Genomic DNA, 21,172 nt, shown 5'->3' with positions numbered 1-21,172 from the left:
GGTGGCCAGGAGTGGGGTTTCTCAGTCTGAATCTCAGCACTGATTTTGACCTGCCTGCACACTCTCCAACTCACTAGGGCCCCAGGGCGACGAGGCATTTTGTACCTTGACATCTGAAGTGCCAAGTCTGGTTACTTCTCTGAGGGAAAAGTTGTTTCAGGTCAGTGACAGCTGGCCCTCGCCTATCGATTATGTGCCACTGCTGTTCATGTGCCCTACACAGAGCAGGCGGCGCCTCGGTGTGCCCTGGAAAGTATCACACACCCTCTGGCCTTTTGTGCGTGTGTGGACAGTCAGCTTTCCGAGGACCCCCGTCTCCACAGGCACCCACGTTTGGGGAACTCCTCGCGATGTGGTCATCGCTTTTATCCATGTGGTGCCTGTGATACAACATGAAGAATTAGATTTTGTTTTAAATTTAAGCGGAAAGCATTTCTTAGAAAAATGTATTAAAAAATAAAAATACACAAAGGTCACAAAGTTCTTCCAACTGGGATTTCGCTTGAAAATCTGGAAATTAGCAGTGGTTTCGCATATTCCTTATTTTCACCATTGTTTCAATGAATTTAATTTAACAAACTTTTCTCTTGCACGACTGTCAAGTCACAAGGAAAAGCTGGACTAGGTAACACAACATAAGAATTCTAATCCAAAGTATGCACCAACATACAAATTCGAATCCAAGGTATGCACCAACATGGAAATTCTAATCTTCAAGGACTCAACTTTATATTTTGAGAACAGAAGGGTGGGAAAGAGTGGAAAAATGATTGTATTACTTGGGCTAGTGGAAGGGCAAGCAAGCACCCCAAAGAGTCAATTGAAGGCCAGTAGAGAGGAACTACTCACCCATATGCACAGACAAGAACATCTTTTCACTAAAAACCTGTGCCAGTTTCCTATAGGACACTAGTTAAAATCAAAGGTTGCCATTGGATTTTCCACTATTATGGGGTACTGTTCTATTACTGTATTAGTAGGGGCTATCTCTCTCCTATGGGAACACCTGAGTGGATGCCAGAAGAGAGTCACATGAATATCTGAGCATACTCTTTCTCACTCACCCTACTGTCACCTCTCTGGTCTTCAGGATATGTGCATCTATGATATAAGTGTTCTGAAAAAATGATGCATCTTCAGTGTAACTGCTGTGTTTTAATAAAAAACAGCCCTTGAGTAATGTCCCCAGGGCTCATGGCCCTAATAAGGAGCCGCCCCACTTAGCAGGAATCTCCCTTGAAGCAGAGAAAGTCCAGTGGCAGCTTCTCGGCCTCCATGTGGAGGTGTGATTACTTGCTATTAGTCTGTGCAAGCAGTAAACAGGGCCTATATTGATTATTTGTCATCCTTTATTTGTCACTTTTAATAACTTTTCCTGCACTATCACTCGCGTGCCCTCAAGCTCTGGGATTAAGGCTCTTGTTGACACTGCAGCAAGGGGTGATTGTCCCCTGGCCTGACTTGGGGTTGTGACACACAAGAAGGGGCCATGGATTCACAGGAGCATGAATGTCTCCTCGGCCGCCCCAAAGCATGCTCATCCCTGAAATCAATATGAAATATCTCTCCATGGGCCATCACATACTTGCCCATGGCTACCATTTGCACTGGGGCTTGCACCTTGTCCCACTTGCTCTTTAGAAACGATTTGACATTGTGCAAAAATGTCTATTCAATATAGGAAGGAGCACATATGATGAGCTAGTGGGAAACATATGTTTCTTCCTTCGCAAGTTACTTGGATGTTACAGAATATGTATTGAACATTCAAGTGTAGACATATATACCTCATTTCCAAATGGTGCTGGGTCTGAATTCTTGCCTGTGTCACCAGATTATCAGATTATCATGCAAAGTAAGTAAGGAACATGGAGGTAAAATAGAGTATTCAGGATCAGCCGTTGTGGTCAAGTGTTGACGTTTGGATTACAACTATACACCTCTGTGGTGGTAAACCCCACCCTACATATTTCACTAATATTTCATCCTGGTTTTGGGTTAGCAGAAATATTGCCTTTTAGAAATATTGTTTCCTAAATATATCTCACAAAAGTATTCTACCACTGGGTGTAGATTTTCTAATGTTAACCCCCACAAAGTTGAAATTTGTGTAAATGATATTTAGGACATGATGTTTCTGTCAGACGATATTTTGGTTACAATATTTTAGTAGCATGCGTCTTTAAGATAACCCTTCAACAGTCCTTCTAGGGTACTGCTTCTATTGTGGACAGGACCTTTCTTAATTTCAATGTTAAGCCTTCACTATACAAATACAAAAATGAACACACAATTTAAAAAACTGTAGTCCTCTGGCTCTGAAAAGAAAGACTGCCCTGGATAAGGTTTAGTTGAGTAATTGTCTGTCTTGTATTTTGTTTTCCGCAGAGCATTTGCAGTTACTGAAAATCGTGGAGGTGAAATGGAGGAGGCTTTTGGCGGTAAGGAAGCAGGCAGAAGGACAAGTGGAGAACAACAGAGGGAGAACTCTTACTCATCTAGTGGATATACATATTTGCTGTTTCTAAGTTTTGTCAACCAGAACCTTCTAATGTCACAAAATCACCATCCACTGCATCAAGCTAGTTGTCCTTTCACCTTCATCCTTCACTGGATCTCACGCCCACTACTTGTCCAGGCAAGCCCTTCACTGCAGGAGTGTAAAACAGCCCAAAAGTGCCATCTTCTGACTGTTGAAACCAAAGAGTGACCGTGTCCTTACATAGCTAAAAAGCTCCGTAAATATACATATTTAAACTGTCTCTTATTATTTTATAGTCCTGTGCTGAGTTGATTATATTTGCTGCCAAAGTTCATCTCATTTTGTCAATGTTCACAATGTGATCCTTAGATTGTATTGTCTGCTGTGATGTTCTTTTGTGCAACATTCTATTCAAAATGATATAGCTGCTAAATAAATAAAAACTCATGACTTTATCCTTCTCAGAGAAATGTGTTTATTATAAGACATCACTAACCATCTGCAACTCAGCTACTTCTCCAATCAATCTTTGACCATATGCCTATCTTTGACCTAGTACAATGCTCCGCTGCCTTTTCTCTAGGTTTGCACTATACAAATACCATATACATACATACTTCTCTTGTACTATTGTGATCCATGTACACTCTTTACCAGCCCTTGTATTGACATTTCATTGTACTTACCCTTGGAATGACGCCACTGTGTATCATCTGTTGGACATATTTTGTCCTGACGTTCGTACAGACTCCACTTTCTATGAACCTTTACACTGACTCCTTGTAAGTACTGAGCATTTTACTGGCTTAATACTGTATCAGCCCTCCCAATGACTACTTGTCAGAATCAACCCTTGTAATAATGACTCCACGCAATGTCAACTATTGTGCTGATTCCTTATCAGTTGAGATATTTGTACTGACTTTGCTCCGTAAAACCGCAGGCATTGTATCCTTGTGAGTACTTACCCACTTATTGGCTGCACTCTTTAACAGCCATTCGATTGACTCTTTGTCAGTCTTTGCCATGTTGTGAGGACACTAGGACCATGGGATGTCAGGGACGCCAACCAGAAACTTACATCCAATTCCTGTGGGTAGATGGGGAAAGGTAGGAAGTGGGAGTAACTAAGGGCGGTTCCAATAAGGCGTTTCAAAGGGACAGGATAGAGGAGATTATCTCCCAAGCATTAGAAGAGGAAATGTAGTAGAGAGGACACAGCTAATCAAGACACGATTAGGATGTATCTGCACCTTTCTGATCACTTAACTGTGAATGCTGCTGACATGACAGATCCTAGGATTAACTCCAATCTATTTCAGCTCTTGAATGGATGTCCTTGTTACCTCCGCTTTTTAAAGATGGTTCTACATCAAACATCCAGTGAAAAGCATGAACTACAAAATCATAGCGTATCAAATTGTGACCTCCTATCATGGTATACGCACATACATTTCAACCTGTTTAGACTTCTACATCCAACCAAACTCACATCCCACCAATTGCAGGATTCCTTCATTTAGAATTCTAAATCCAATAGTTCACATAATTTTAGCAAGTTGTTGATAGTGGAGGTAGAGGCACAACAACATCTTTTTTAAAGGGTAGTTTTTGGAAGGTAAAGATCTTGAATGGCTATAATTTGTTTTGCAAACTGTGCTTGTTTTCTTCTATATATTCATATGCCCAGGTATTGACTCCACTCAGAAGCATCTCTTCTACAATTGCAAGAATCAGGGAGCACAGGCATAAATAATCTGTAATTCTCCAGCGGCATTAGTACACATGTATGCATCGAGAAGTTTTACAACTGTTTGGTTAATGACCACAATGCACAGGTGTAAGTTCCCACCAACCAAAAAAACTAACCACCTACCCACCACTTTTCTTTATAGGCTCATAACTCCAAGGTCTAAAATTCAATAATGATTAATCTCAACAGCATTTAATGCAGAGCCCAATGGATATAACAAAAACACAATGTATTAATGTACTTCCTCATTTAATTTTTGAGACATCACTACATTCATTTTGACTTTACATCAATTCACACAAATACATATTCACATAAATAATCAAATCTTAATAACCCCAGTATCTAGCAGGTCAAGAGCTTATTATACTGTACATAGTATATCTTTCATAGATTTCCTTTGATTACAATCTTCATTGAAAGATTTCAATACATGAACACATATACATTGGGCAAATTATTTGAGTTCATTCCTTTCATTTTATGTTCATGGCTTGAGTGGTTGATGGGAGGTTTCCTAATGAGGGATGAATGATTGTCAGGGGAAGATTAAGAGTAATCTACACATATTTTGATATGCTATTAATTTATGTGAATTCAAAAACAGTCAAAATGACTATAATGATGTGTAGGAAATTAAATAGTGATTTTAATTAATAAATTATATCTTTTTGATATACATTGGGTTCTGCACTATATGCTGTAGAGATGAATTAGTATTGTTTTTAACATAAAATATCATATAATATAATATAATATAGTATAGTGTAGCATAATATAATATAGTATAGTATAGTATAGTATAGTATAGTGTAGTATAGTATAGTACAAACAGGTAAAGTGTAACTTTGGCGTAAGAAAGTGAAGCCACTGCATGTAAAACTAGGCTTGTGTAGAACTTAATTTTTAAGTGTAGATATTGAAACTGTTTTCTTGTGTACATTTGACTTACCCATTAAAAATGTTAGTGACTCAGGCCAAGAGCACAAGCCTAGTACTTGTTCTGGGTGGTGGTATTTTTAATAGGTAATAGGCGCTTATGGTTTATTCACCTGTTTATCTAGTGGGAATATTATTCACGGTGCTAAAGGGTTGGGGAGAACCACCAGCCTCCCTAAATTCTTGTGGCAAAGCAACAAAACAATCAACAAAAGGTATACCCAAGCACACGCAGAGTATCAGTTAGCATAAATGCAAGGTCATTTACGGCATGAAACAAAATAAGTAAGTCTTTTGCTTCTTTCTTTGTGGTTTCTTTTCTTTAATATTCCTTTTTTAACAGTAGTTCATCAAGCCAACACGTGTTTCGTCGCCTCCGTAAGATAGTACATGCGACTTGTTCACGGCTAAGTAGAGAATAATATGATATTCTACATTAATGTTGTCATTCTTGTCAACATTTATCATTGTTATTTAACAGAAGTGCTCCCAGGGTGAGTATAGTGGCATTGGTTTATTTAAGGTGAAGCTGTCACACAATTGTGACATACACTCATGCGGGGTGTACAGACAGTGATGAGCGATCCGGTTGTTGTCCATATCCGTGATAAAAAAGAACTCATAAAACGAATGGTAATGTGGTAGGAGGTAATATTATCTGTAACGTATTGCTATGAATCTGTAAGGTATGTATAGTCTCCAAAGATCAGTCTCCCAGTGGTAAACATGGGTGGTAGTTTAAGTGAAAAAGCGGGGGGGGTCTTAGCCCTAAGAATCAAAGAAAATCAACCCATAAGACGACCACTAACCTGAATACTGTTCTCAATAGTGGTCTGAAAAATATAAACGGAAACCCATACAACTTTGTAAATGTATGCTCAAGAAAACTATATGTAGTGCTGTTAGCGTCACACAAAAGCTGTTATGGAAAGCCCTTTAATACATACATAAAGTGTGACGATAATTCCAGGCCACACTATCCTGTGACGCAAGGAGGTACCCTGTTGAGGGTTTGGCACGTTGTTCAGTGAGAGTTCAGATTCCAAGCTTATTTCGTTATAATCTATATGTAAAAAGATAGAAGCAATGTATCCGCTTTTAGGACCTTGTGTCCATTCTCTCATTCTAAATCAAACTAATTTCTTCATTTTCTAGAGTTCTCACACACCTAGCATCGTGTGAGAACAGGTGTTAATCACATCTCCTACCTTCTTGTTACTTTATCGTAGATCTTGACTGGGGGGTGTATTGCTACCTCCTCGCGCCGGACTCCATATATGAGTGCCGGTTTCCGCATTGCAACCAGGCTTATCTGGTGCTTCCGTACCACGTGATAAACTTTCAACGTGATTGGATATTACCAAAGCTAGTGGGAGGGCTTGTTTAGGCATAGCGCCAAGAGAAACTAGTAAGCGTGTAGTCAAAGATCAAAAATCGTTCGTAACTCAAATGCGTGTTGTCAATTATATTGATAACCATAATTTTGATTCAACCCCATAAATCTATGTTGGAAAATTACATTTGCTGCGTTAGGGGTCACTTAACTACTAGAGTTTGGTACAGTCTGGAATATTAACCTAAATGCACCCTTAATCGTGGGTATTCCAAAAGGAGTGTAGCCAAGCGTTTCTCGCTTGTATAAATCATTACAAACCAACGTAATTAATATATTCTGAATGTATAAAAGTATACAGAGCCTGTAACGGCCACGTTGGGAAGGGAAACAAATGCGATTCCCATAGTATGAGCTTATTAGCGGCCATTTTGTATTGGGATCGGATTTCAAATAGACAAAACTGCCGAAACTTTATTAACCCTGAGTATGTACACTAATACAACTTATGAGATCGAAATGACGGTCAAATCAAAAGATGGTTGTGTGTTCAGTGAAAACAACAGTCTTATGTTAATTATAACCGAATCTGTTCATGAAAAGATATTGAACCCATAACTATTGCTATATAATTCCGTTTTTGGTATCTAAATTCGTGAGGTAAGGAGAAGAAGAAATTAGTCAATTTCTATCATCAAATTAAAGCACTAACCAAAAAACACAATTTGATTTGTAAATTTTAAAAGGATCGATAGAGATTACACATACCGGTCTATGTGTGGTCAGAAATTGATTTCTTCCAATATTGACGTTCCGTGACTATTGTGAACATTTGACAGACCTGTATGTATAGCATTTCAGCATCGGAAATGGGAAAGATATCAAATACAGCGCGATCCCACCCTCAAGAGCTGTTTGCAACGTATTACATGGTCATACAGAAAACATAAAATAAAATAAATTGAAATTACATTTCCGGGATACAGAAGACATCTTATACTCATTTGCCTAAGAAATAATGCAGCTCGTCATCAACATTCATCCCAGTATCAGTCGTTCATAATTTCGGAATCCAAGACGCCTCGTTTCTGCGAAGCATGAGTTCCCTGTTACCACCCCTAGGGTTCCTCATGGTCTGCTCTATTCCATAAAATGTGAAGTCCTTATGTTGACCCTGTGACTGGCATTCCGAGATGTGTGTTGCGATCGGGTATCTGAGATCGCATTGTTTCACTGCCCTCATGTGTTCTCCTATTCTCACACGTAAAGGACGGATCGTACTCCCCACATATCTCTTAGTACACCTACACTCAATGATGTACACTACAAAGTTAGTGTTGCAGTTAACCCCTTCAGCGCGGCGTGGATTTCCGCGCCACGCTGAAGGTTCCGTGCGCGGGCGGGGCCGTGATGGAGCGGTTCCGTCATGCGCACAGCGCGACCGTCGCGCATGACGGAACCGCTCCGTCACAAGCACGGAAAGGGTTAATGTTCATGGTGATCCTGTAACGTTTGTTGTAAGGACCCATGAAGTCCAGTCTTTTTGTGTCTGCCCATTTGCAGGCTGAACAATGTCCACATTTGTGGAAGCCCACGAGTGAGCTGTTAGCCAATTTTCGTTCGTTGTGGGTGTAGGGTAACTGGGGCTGAGGATATTTTTGAGACAAATCCCTTTCCTGTATGTTATCTCGGGTTTGTTATCAATGACCCCCATCATAGTCTCGTCTTTGGTCAAAATATGCCAGTGTTTCTTAAGGCTCTTCGTCAGAGCTGTAGAGAGATTATTGAAGTTCGTGATAAATCTGATCTTGTTCCCATTGTCTTTCCTGTTGGTGGTGGTCTTCAGGGTAGTCTCCCTTTTGACTCTACTAATCCTTGCTTCAGCTTTCCCTAGGGTGTGTGTGTTGTAACCTCTAGATCTAAATCGTTTTGTCATATCTTCTGTACATTTTTTGAAATCCGAATCTCGACTACAATTGCGTCTAGCTCGGACAAATTCCCCATAAGGGATTGCGTTAATCTGGTGTTTGGGGTGGGCACTTGATGCATGTAGAATTGCGTTGCAAGCTGTATCTTTACGATACAGCCTGCTATGTAACTGGTTGCTTTCTATGTATAGTTCAGTATCAAGAAATGTGATTTTGTCCTTACTGGATTCATGTGTAAATCTAATGTTCCAGGTGTTACTATTGAGATGTTCTATAAATTCCATTAGTCTGTCGTTGTTCCCTGTCCAGATCATGAGGCAGTCATCAATGTATCTGCCCCAAAAGAGAATATATTCTGTCCAGTTTGAGCCGGGTGGGCCCCAGATCCACTCCTCCTCAAGCCAACCCATAAAGAGGTTGGCGTACGAAGGAGAGAACCTGGAGCCCATGGCAACTCCTTGTCTTTGACGGTACCATTTGTCTTTGAAAAGGAAAACATTATTGTCAAGGATCAGCTCAATCATGGTGATTAGCATTTCTGTGTGTTCCCATGTGCTGGCTGATCTTGTGCTAAATATCCTTCTAATGGCTTTCAATCCTCACTCTCTCCTGATACTCGTATAGAGAGCGGTAACTTTAAGTGTTACTAGTGTCATTTCATTTCCCCAAGTGATGTCTGAAAGGAGGCCCAAGACGTGTTTGGTGTCACGTATGTATGACGGGAGGTTGACCACCAGTGGTTTGAGAAAGATGTCAACATATTCCGACAACCTCTCAGTGGGGCCCTCAATTCCTGAGATAATAGGTCTCCCAGGTGGAAATGGTAAGTTCTTGTGTATTTTCGGAAGCGTGTATATGCAAGGGAATCTAGGTCTGTTCATTTGTAAATAACTGTATTCATCTTGATTTAAGATGCCCCTGCCATGCCATTGTTTTAGATGTCTGTTAATATGGTCTGTTAGTTTCCAAATTGGGTTGGTCGTTAGGTGTTCATAACATGCTAAATCCCCCAATTGTGAGATGATTTGGTTTTCGTAGTCTAAGTTGGACATAATGACTGATCTTTGGAGACTATACATACCTTACAGATTCATAGCAATACGTTACAGATAATATTACCTCCTACCACATTACAACTCGTTTTTCACGTGCACTTCTCATATTCTGCACAAATTAGTTCTTTTTTAGCACGGATATGGACAACAACCGGATCGCTCATCACTGTCTGTACACCCCGCATGAGTGTATGTCACAATTGTGTAACAGCTTCACCTTAAATAAACCAATGCCACTATACTCACCCTGGGAGCACTTCTGTTAAATAACAATGATAAATGTTGACAAGAATGACAACATTAATGTAGAATATCATATTATTCTCTACTTAGTCGTGAACAAGTCGCATGTACTATCTTACGGAGGCGACGAAACACGTGTTGGCTTGATGAACTACTGTTAAAAGAGGAATATTAAAGAAAAGAAACCACAAAGAAAGAAGCAAAAGACTTACTTATTTTGTTTCATGCCGTAAATGACCTTGCATTTATGCTAACTGATACTCTGCGTGTGCTTGGGTATACCTTTTGTCAAGAGCACAAGCCATTTCAAGGGAAAACAAGAAATAACATAAAAGAAATAGAGCATAGCACATTTACAAAAGTGCATCATGCGCGTGTACTGATCTATGAATTAAATGAGTTTTTCATAACTTTTTCAGTTCTGTCAAATTTATTTTGTATTTATTTTTTATGATGACCTGCAGTTCCTGTTAGGTTGTGGTCTACCCAGGATTGCAATATCAGCTGGAATGAGTGGTTAAGAGGGCGCGCTGGAAAAAACGCCTGAATATAGTTTTGCATTTTCAGAATTTTTAAGATGTTTATTCAGATTTTGATTTGTTAATTTTCTAATCATTGCCTATTCGAAGATATTCCACGAAAGCAAGGACTGAATTGTGTTTTACCTTGTTGCTTTCATTATTGCTTTCATTATTGATTGTTCAAACAAGCAGGCAGAGAAGTAAAACACCTGTGTTAACCAAATGCAAACTATATAATGACCTGTTGAATAATCGGGTAAATTAACAAACAGCTCTGCAGGGCTTCAATTGTGCTTTACATCTGTGATAAAATAACCTGAAAAACATGAAACTTACAGAAACCCATGAACTGACGGTGCAGTTCTGACCACTGAAATGACTAATGGTGCCATGAGTTTAGGAAAAGGTCAAACAGTCACATGCAGCCGAATGGCTGTTTTCAGGGGCACAAAGCAATGCAGGGGGCTTCCACCACCACAATGGAGAGTTCTTGAAACATCAGCGCTGATCCCATATGCTCGTATGGGGGCAGAGTTTGCATTATCACGAGCACACTGAAAATGGATGCATTTTTAATGACTGTTTTAAAGCTCAAAAGACTGTCATTTGTCACTATTGCTCTGTACATTATATTATTGATCACTGGTTTGTGTATTACAGGAAGCGTGTCCGGCTGCGTTCTGTAAACTAGCCCAATGAACCTCAAACCAAATGATGGCATGAAAAACAATCAATAAAACAACCTATGTACTCTTAGCAAATGCACATGTAATTAGTGACAACTACTAATGTTCTTCTTTTTAATTTTATATTTCGTTTAATGGAAATTAATATAGAACGCAAATCCTGCCTGAAAGCCACCGAGCACTGAACAGCACAGTAATAAAACAGAAGGAACAATGAATAAGTTATGTTATGGAAACAAGAAAAGTAATTTTATGATAGTATTTTTCATACCACCACACAATGTATATACAGTTACAAAAGAAAACACAGCACTTTCGATTAAAAAAGGCAACAAGTATTCTACGCTCTGCCTCACTCTTGCTAGCACACACTATCCACATTTGCAAAATCAAAATGGAGGTCGCTCATTCTCCTACATGGTGCCCAAGCTATGGAATGACTTCCCTCAACACATCAGAGCCTGCCCCACACTTCTTGAGTTCCGCAAGAAGCTGGCTCTTCATATAAGCACCTTGGGACCACACACCTACACACCTTGCTCAAGCGCCTGGATACTGTATCGGGTGATTAGTGCGGTATACAAAGCAACATAACATAACATAGAATCATTTATTTGGCACTGTGTACCCCTTTGTGGGGTTCTAAAGTGCATTATCGCACAGGTAGCACACTACTCTGTGGTGAAGTGCTTGTTTGGAATTGCATTGTATTTGTTGTTGTGAATCTATGTGGGAAGTGTTTAGTTGCTGTGCATGAGTGACCAGAGAGGTGCTCTTATGTTGCCATGTGGCACAGTGTGATAGAGGGAGACAGGATCATAAAAGTAAAATTGCAATTAGTTGGCAGTAATGGTTTACTCTGCAGAAGAGTAAACAGACACATACTGGGGGAGTTGAAGATAACATGAGAGGGAGGTAGAAATCTCTTAGGATGGGCTGTATTACACTCATCGCTTATGTGACGATGAGATATCTAGTGTTGGTAGTAGAAAGAAAGGCCTATGTTACAATCATCCCTTATGTGACAAGGAGGTGTCTAGAAATGGTAGTAGGCAGAAAGGACTGTGTTACAGTCACCCCATAAATAACAATGGGCTGTCTACACTTCTTTGTAGATAGGAAGAGATATGTAATAGCCATTCCTTATTTGATTATGAGGGCTCTAAATTGACATAGGGCAATCTTGCGCCCGGGAGTGGACATGTAATTATGGAATACATTACGGTTACCCGGCGTGCCTACATGCAACAGAACTCTACACTCATTGTTTTATAAATTCTGGTATTGAATGGTTAGTTAAGCTCATTTGATTTGCTATTGATTATGCTTGAGCATGCCCGAAAGGACTTCTCAATCGATATGGGTGTTATATTAGAGTTGCCAGGTTCTACAATTGTTAAACCTCTAGTTTTAAATACAGTTCTCCATGTACCCTCCCCACCCCCACCAGGGTGATGATTTATTTGCAGTTTGTGCTCTTCAGTTTTCTGGCCTGCAGTGAGTTATGGTTGGACACGGAGTTCTAATGAGGCCATGGGTGCCATAGTTCTCAACCAGTGTGTGCATGCCTGTTTTCCAGCCTGCCTCGATGGCATTCAGCCAGGAGAGAGTCAATATGTTATTTAACAGGTCTGTGGCCACATTTATCACTCTTAAGCAGTAGTGATCAATACTGCCATATGGTGTTGGTCTTGAGGTTCGATCTTTGAGGGTGTCATTATCTCGGGAACTTCTGGGTTGTCACGCCTTTGCTCAATTTTAGGTAACTATGCATTAAATTATGATGTGTGCAGTCCCTCAGCTAAGGCTGTTTTTTAACAATCTGTGATAGTTAAAAGCCCTGAACACCACATGGAAGTAAGAACAAAGGGCCTCATTTACAATGAGGCTGCGACACCAGAGCATCACTTTTTGCGATGCTCCAGTGGTGCAGGGGTCTGCTCCATATTTACCAGCCAGCACTAAGCTACTTTACATGGCTTAATGCGGCCTTGAAAATATTGTTCCCTTCACGCAGTTTCTGCATTAAAGGGGCATGCAATGGGTGTTGCTTTAGGCGTTCCCAGCAACACCCAGGGCTTTTTGACACTGCCCCAGATTTACGAGGAATCATAACTTTGAGGCACTTCCAGGGGAGATGTAAGGGAGGTGCAACAAGGATAAATCCTGCAGCACACATAGAAAGAGACAAAATAATTTTGTGATTGTTTAAACCTTCCTGCACAAAATCAACCATCCCTGCAACGCAGGCACCCTTGCACCGTGGTGCAAAGGTGCCTGCATTGGCACATGGCAGCCCATTGTGGAACATGTACAAGGGAAAAGGACATGAATAGGCCATGTCTAATAGATTGAACGCATTCCTGCTCTTTTCCTTTGGCTGAGGGCAGCACAGCAGGATGGCTTCGGCACTGCCCTATGGCAAATTCTTGTAAATAAGGTCCAAAGTACCAAACAGTAACCAAGGTAACGCCCAAAACTAGGTAAACTATACAAATGAGTCATCTTTATTATCCGTAAGGTTACATTTATGGAGCTAAAAAGTAGAATCCAACATACGTTTGCACTTACCTCATCTACCACAAGACACCGTAAGGAAACAATTTTGTGAAACATAACCAGAAATACCCCACAAAATTAATCACCCTATAATGACCAGATAAAATTAATTTTGGGCCCGATTCACAGAACTAACTTAAGACAAAATCCTATACTTACTACCATTTACTCATTTTGGTATTCACAGAAGGCACTTACTCATTGATGAGTAAGTGCCTTCTGTGAATAACAAAATGGTAGTAAGTTTAGGATTTTGTCTTAAGGTAGTTCTGTGCATCGGGCCCGTAGTGGGTAAGAGAACAAGTGATGGGATAAGCGTACTTCCTGTGAATTTAATTGGGTCTCAGGCAGGAAACCAAAATGCCATACTGTTGCGAGATCAGTTTTTAAGCTGCCCCAACTTCTGACTGCCCTGATAACCTGAAGTAGTTTGGTTCTTCTACAGTGGCGACAAGCACCACAACACTGTCAGAACATTGACCGCTGTGAAGGTTACTACTGAAGGTTGCGACCGATGCCCAGCCTAAATGCTTTTCTCCCATTCAAGGAGTGGTCTTTAGTGATCACAGTGCATAAACAAGCATTGGAAATGAATTAGGTCTCGCATTTGTTGGAGATATTGGCATTGTAAATGAAAAAGTGCACACTAATACAAAAATAACAAGATTGATTTTCATGTTGCACAGTTTTGAAGAAAGACACAAAAAGGCAGCGAAATTGCATTAGCTCTATAAATGAAATGAAATGCAGCTGTTAATCAAGTGCGTGCTTTGGGGCAGGACTGACTTCCACTGGTGACAGGGGAAGAGAAAGCAAGAGAGTCAAAGGGCTGGGGCAACGGTAGCCGAAAACAAGCTGCAGCTTATTCCATCATGGTGCATGCTATAGAAAAGGAAGTCAGTCAAATAGGAAGTCAGGCAAAGCCGAAGATCATTGGCCATCATCTGATAATGGAACCACGTTACTGAAACATAATTATAGTCAAATAGATTTCCAGTGCAGAGTTAGGTGTATTTGAAGGGAGACACTGCAGCCTAAACATAAGTACTATACTGAGCTTGTGTACTCTGATAGTGCACAAGCCCACCAGAAACACTGAAAGAAACACTTAGCAAAGGGGCACGTACACAGCATGGTCACCAACAGAAAGAACGATTTTGCTTGCCTGACCCTCTCTCTCCTTTGTTGCTGACTAAGGATAAATGGTCAACATAAAAGTAGGACTACCTTCGCAAAACTCAATTAAGTAATTGCCGAAGCCACTTTGGAATGGTGCTAGATTCTGTTCCCTAGACTAATTTCCAAGGATAATTAGTGCAATAAAGTCCGTGTATTATATAATGTTTTACCAGATTATCGATATTTATATTATTCTAATAAAAATCAAATTGTTTTCAAAAATAATATAGCAACATTTTATATATAAATAATTGTTTTCAGCCATGAAAGGTAAATTGATGTCCGTTTTATGTACTCATTTTTATATTATGGCAATTAATGTCATAGTACATACATTGTTGAACGTCTGCCTACTATCCAAGATGGCGTATGGCATCGCTTGGGTTCCTGTGTAGGAAGTGGGTGTGAAAGAGTTCCTTATCCAGTGGTGCTCGTGGGACACCTTAGATGCTCCTTGTGGCACTGCTGTTTCCAGCTTCTGCTTCTGGGCAGTGGGGCGGGGGGAAGAGGTCTCAGGTGAGCCCGGATACACAGCAGTGTGGAAGCATAGGGTGCGGAGGTTGCTAGACAGATTAGAGATCAGCAGAAATATGTGACCCAGTGGAAACCACTAACACGTGCACCAGAAAAAATAGACATTCTGATCAGCATGTTGCCGTGCTCAGAAACATATCCCAACTCCAAGGTATTTAGAAGCCCCTTGAGATTGGACCAAAAGTATACTGCGTAATAGTGCAAGAATCTCTCAGAATTTCACCTCCTATCCAACGTTTAGTTGCCAAATGACTTCAGATCACTGAGATGAATGTTTTCCCTCTGATATCCTAAACATTTTAATGGACTTTTACCTGAAGCACAGTATGCTGAAACCAATATGTTCGAAAAGTAAATGTATTTTCACTTAGAATGTTAACAATCCTATTTCTGGCATTTTCATGGCACAATATTTGTTCACTACTTACAAATCTATTAATTTCAAGCCTTAAGCACCCTCTATTGGCTTTATCTACAATGCCACTATATTACCACAGTAAAAATAAATGCTGTTATCGGAGTGCGTTTTGTCCCGCAAGTCAAACAAGGCAAAATAAACGATCATTGTTACAGCTACATGTAAAAAAATCATCAAATTAGGATGGGAAAATTAATTACTATAGTGTGAAAATACACGCCTTGGCAAAGAGGACAGGGGGAATAGGAAGAGGTGAAAGAAATAGTACTTACATCAACAAGGACAGCCACTAATCAATGGGAATAAATCTGTAGTTGAGTTGTGCTCCTCAGTTAGAAATGGAAGTGATCTATTGGGCGTGCGTACCAATAAGAAGGCAGGAAAGAAGAGCAACGCTGAAGTCAGCCTATGGTAAGTAGGAGGCGAGGTTACCCTCCATATAGTGATTACAGCAGGACTTGCATCAGCGCACGCGCGCTGCCTATGCTCGACCAAAAAAGCATGACAACTGTTATCCTGAGCACAATGGGAGAGGGGCCAGTGAGTGTGGGGCATGGTTAGACACATAATTAAAAAAAGAAAAATATACTTTAACTACATTACTGGTCTTTCAACTAGAGGTAAGTGTGTAAAAATAAAATCCAGACACCTGTAAGGAAAAATTAATCCAAGTTAAACTAATCTTCACAATGCAGATGACCGCCTCCTTTCCTTTCAACCTGAGGCAACTCCAGGCTGCATTTAAGACTTCAAGGAGGGTTATTCATTAACAAAAAAATATGGGCACTATTTTCATAAATTTAAAAAGCTCCGGAATGTTGTTCCCTATAGTTCCCACCTACTTTGACCTTAGGTGGTCTTACAAAGCTTTCCCCCTCAACAAATTCATGTTTGTGACTTTATAATACATTTTTCAGAAACAGTGAAACGTCTGAATAATGCAAATGAACAAACATGGAAAGTTTATTGAAATGTGTTAGCTGAACAAGTTATAGAAAAACACATTTTGTAGCACATGGTAAGAGCATACTTCTTTGCACTTCCTCATCAGTTTTTTCTTCCTGTGCTGCAACATGTATTCTGATGCACCTTCACCAGTCCTACAAGCATGTTTAATATGGCTGGTCTCCATCCAATCGATGAAGATAATAGCATTTTGGTGTCACTTCCTCTGATGATGTCAAAATATAGTGTTAAGAACTACAGTGAAAGCCTACAAGTAAAAGACTTGGGGGCTGATTCCGAGTTTGGCAGATGGGTAACTCCACCACTACAGCGCCAAGATGCTCCTTCCGGAGCGAACGCCGCGCTTTACAAATACCCCTACAAATACAAATACAAATAATGTAGCGGATATCCCGTCCCCCGTATTACTAGTTCCATGATATTCAATGGAACGTAATGGAACTCGTAATACTGTGGCCGGGATATTCGTCATGTTTGTGATGGAGTAACCCCTCCGCTAAACTCGTAATCAGGCCCTTGGTGCTAATTGAGTTCTATTGAATCATAAACTTTCAAACTTACAAGGTTTTTGTGTATGCTATGTGTGACAGGAATTCAAATGGTACCTATATGCGGCACTCCCAAACTCATTTGCAATTTGGCATAATGGTATATTTGATTAAAAAAATATACTGTCTATGTAATAAATGTAAATGTATATGAGAAACTGATTAATTGCCAAACTTAAATGGATTACAATGAAATGTAAATCACAGTTTTGTTGACCCCTAAGGGGCAGAATTATTATTTTGTTAGGCAACACAGCACAACAGCCAAATTTGGCCTGCTGCTGCTGCCATCCCATGTGCTAGTGCTCTAAATAGGCTACCTTGCATGGTCCCACAGAGTGATGCAGAGGTGTGTGTGCAGTCCCTAGCATATGATTGGTACAGTAAGAATACACTTCCATTACAAATTCATATGCCTAGACACATTTCAGAGGATCCCACACATCAGATGTGTGCTGTATACTTCAGCACATGATCCTACGCGGTTTCCTCTGAAAAACGGCAACATTTTACCTTATTAATGCTTGCTTCAAGGAGCGTTCATGTTTTACACCAAGCCCAATATGACTGTTTTAGTAGATCTGGCTTTGCATCAAAACCTATGGTTGTTTGAATTGATCCTTCCAAGAAATGCATCAGTAACGCCCCCTTAACCAAAGAGATGCGGAACAACGCAAAGGGCTTTATGAGCTGAGAACTGGGCACCTTTCCAGCACATAATACTTTTTGTGCTGGAAACAAACTGCCCGTGAGTCACTTTTTTGTTGCTTTGCATGACTTCGCCTCGCGTTGAGACAATGCAAAGGCTTAAATAATCTGAGTGGTTTTATGTTAACAAAGCGATGGTCAAAGTATGGCCTTTTCATAGAGATCATGCCTCTTGTTTATTTCAGTCCAAACTAAACATTTGAAAGAGGCCCTCTGACCCTATGTTCATCCCACATTATGCTGTTTTGATGGTGAGTGCTGTCTGGTTTGTGGATTGCCACAGTGTGTTGAGATTCCTGGATTATGCACAGTTTCAGAGTTCTGGTACTGATGCAGAACAGGGACTGAAGTTGTGAGTGTGTGGGCTTGATTAGTTGTAGTAAGTTGTGCTGGTTCTTTTGTTTCTTCTGGTTTGTGTGTAATTGATTTTTGTTCAGTTGTGTGTGCACATGGGTTGATTGCCTGATAGGTGAAGCAGAACTTAGATCTGGTACATGGCACATTGTTAGAATTACATGTTCATACAACAATTGAATAATGATGAAGTTCAATTAATTGATGATTGCTGTGGTGGATGACTGGGGGCTGTCTTGCACCCTATAATGTCCAAATGATTGCTGCTTGGAAGGAGAAACACAACACCTGTTTCCCTCATTTGTACTTTAATTTTTGACCACATAACATTGCGTTTTGGAATAACTTACATACATGTTCCCAGGAGGATTTTCACAAACTTAACATTGTTACAGGTGTATCCACCCCCTGCGAATTGTTATAATTTATTTTGCTTCATTCCAGAGAATCCAGACAACTCCCTTGCCACCACGAGCACCAAACACTATTTTACAGACAATTGTCAAACCATATTTCCAGTTCTGGTTGAATTGTGCATGAAAATGTAACATAGCTCACTTCATCTTAAAAATATTTAGTATCTTGGTGTAATAAAATGTGAGGCATGATACAAAATGTTATCACAGTGCAGTTCAATAATATTACATCATTCTCCCAGTAGTTCACCAAGATAAATCATACCTTACTTGGGCACAAGAGGGGTTGATAGTTTGTGCATGACCTCCTTTGCAAAAGGAAATTGAAACAGAAATGTTTAGATTTTGCAGTTTTTTAAAAATGTTTAGCTGCTGAGACTTTTCCCATCCCGGTGCAGAGCCCATCTCAGTGCAGAGCCCCTTTTTAATGTTTGGCCCAATTTGCACTTAAGCCTTCATAATTGTTTTCTCACAAAAGGTGTCCAGGCCAAATGTTTTTCATCCTTCTTTCCAACATGTTGAGGATTCTAAAGGTACTCAGATGTTTGTGGATTCCCATGTCAAAATTGCATGTTTTTGGAAAAATTGAAAAAGTGCTGCACAAGAAAGTGTATGTTTTTTATTTTCTAAGAATGACATCAACAAAAGGGGTGCTTCTGTGAGATCACCATCTTCCCATCTTTCAGAAACAAGCAAAGTTATTTTTTACCCCGATTTCTTTGCATTTTTCTAATTAGTGGACAATGGTTCCTATTTTGTGGTTTCTACCTTCTTGCAGTTTTTGGTGCAAACAGGTGTGTGACCCATGGGTGAAGCCAGAAAGCTATACATTTAAAAAAAGTTGTCAAAATTTAGAAGTCTGCCAGGGTCATTTCTATAGATTGTCCGAAGTTTTCCTTAAAAATAATGTAAAAAATTGATGAAAATAGAAAAAAGGGACAGCGTTTTCATCTGTAGGTTTTAGCCCGAAGCAGATTTTAAAAAGTAATATACTATTACGTCCATCAGACTCTTCTGGTTGCAGGGATAGATAGTCGTTGTTGTTTATCCAAAAACTCAGTCTATTCAGAGCCAACAACTAAGCTGCAGCAAATAACTATATTTTGTTGCGTACTGACCATGCAGCAATTCATATGGTAAAATATCATAAATGAAATATAGGTATAAGGGAAATCTATGCATTTTTAAAATGTTCCCAAAATATAGGGCTTAGCAATAGTGGCCATCTAAATTTGGAGTTACCCATACTATTGTGATTTGGAGGACATTTTGCAGTATGTGTTCTTTCTTGCACACTGGCTTGAATTTAGAAGCCACGAATAGAAATATATGAATTTCATAATAGCTAATATTCTACTGTTCAGTATTCTCATACGTCTCCCAATAGAAATGGGACCTCACCTGTGTAGGTGGCCTATCACCCGAAACAGGAAATGACCCAAAGAACAGCATGGAGACATCTTATTTTGCCAGTGAAAATTGACCCGTTGTGGTGACTTGGGCAGCAATGGTATTTAGGGAAGGACTTGGCTGTCATTTGACACCATGGGAGCCCACGGTGATGTGACTTGTGTGGATTCCACTATGTTTTCTCACTCAAACCCACATGTTGGCTACAAACACACATTTTACTCACATTTATTTGATAAAAAGTCTCAGAATCTGAGGGATCCACAAAATTCCTCCCAACCAGTGTCCCAACTCTTTTCCGGTAAAATGCTACCCTACTTCGGTGGGTAGCTTATTCTCCCCAACAGGCATTGATAAAACTGTGACCATATGCATTCAATATGATCTTTGTATGGTCCCTGCTTTGATCCTTTTTTGTCTCAGGTAATTTGCCCTGTCACTTGCCATTCTACATACGCACTACCCCCATCTATCTATCCGTCCGTCCATCCATGCGTCTGCCCATCCAACCATTAACACAACCTGATCGCAGTGCTCTAGCAGCATAACACAACTCAGTAGGGCTAGATTCACAAACATTTGTGCCTGCCAAAGTAGCACTCGAGTGTGTAATAAAACCAGCTCGTAGTTGTAAATTATATTTTATCTGATTAAAAACCCTGAATATAATAAGGTGCAATTTTGACACTGAAATGCGTTGGTATGGTACAAATTCCACAACTGTTTATGGTTAGGACAGGGTGGGCCACACTGCAGAAATAGGTGAGCACACCCTAATGTATACGTTTGTGGGCATCCACATGCATCTTGGAGGTCGCTTTCCACCTTGGAAAATTAAGGGAAATGAAGTCCTGGGAAACCCAGAAGCAAGATCCTTTACACAGATTGGGAAATGAGAAGGGAAAGGCCCCATATCCAATGGATGCCAGGAGGAAATGTTTTTTTACAATACAGAAAGTATATTTCTGCAGTGGAAGAAAGTTAATTGTGGAAGTGAATAATTCCACCTGATGTATTTATACTTTGCACTGGAAAATCTGCCAGAGTAAACTTTATTCTTAAGCATCTTTCTGGAATTCTACAACTGCTGTATATTTCCAGGACCATTTCTGGGGTTCTGTGTAAATCCAACGTAAGTCT

The 21,172-nt window shown here is 40.0% G+C and overlaps 1 protein-coding gene across 1 annotated transcript in view; it reads left to right on the top strand.

Moving 5' to 3' along the window:
- Positions 1-2,923, top strand: part of LOC146785977 (uncharacterized) — a 405,662-nt gene extending 402,739 nt beyond the window's left edge. Inside the window, exon 5 of the mRNA XM_085633125.1 lies at positions 2,389-2,923. Within this exon, the coding sequence (XP_085489251.1) occupies positions 2,389-2,710 (322 nt within the window). The 3' untranslated portion in view covers positions 2,711-2,923. The remainder of the gene's footprint in view (positions 1-2,388) is intronic.
- Positions 2,924-21,172: the final 18,249 nt, after the last annotated feature.

Source organism: Triturus cristatus, chromosome 11 (genome assembly GCF_964204655.1).
Source record: "Triturus cristatus chromosome 11, aTriCri1.1, whole genome shotgun sequence".
Taxonomy (NCBI): domain Eukaryota; kingdom Metazoa; phylum Chordata; class Amphibia; order Caudata; family Salamandridae; genus Triturus; species Triturus cristatus.
Note: the sequence above shows the minus strand (reverse complement) of the source record. Positions and strands in the feature narration are given on the sequence as shown.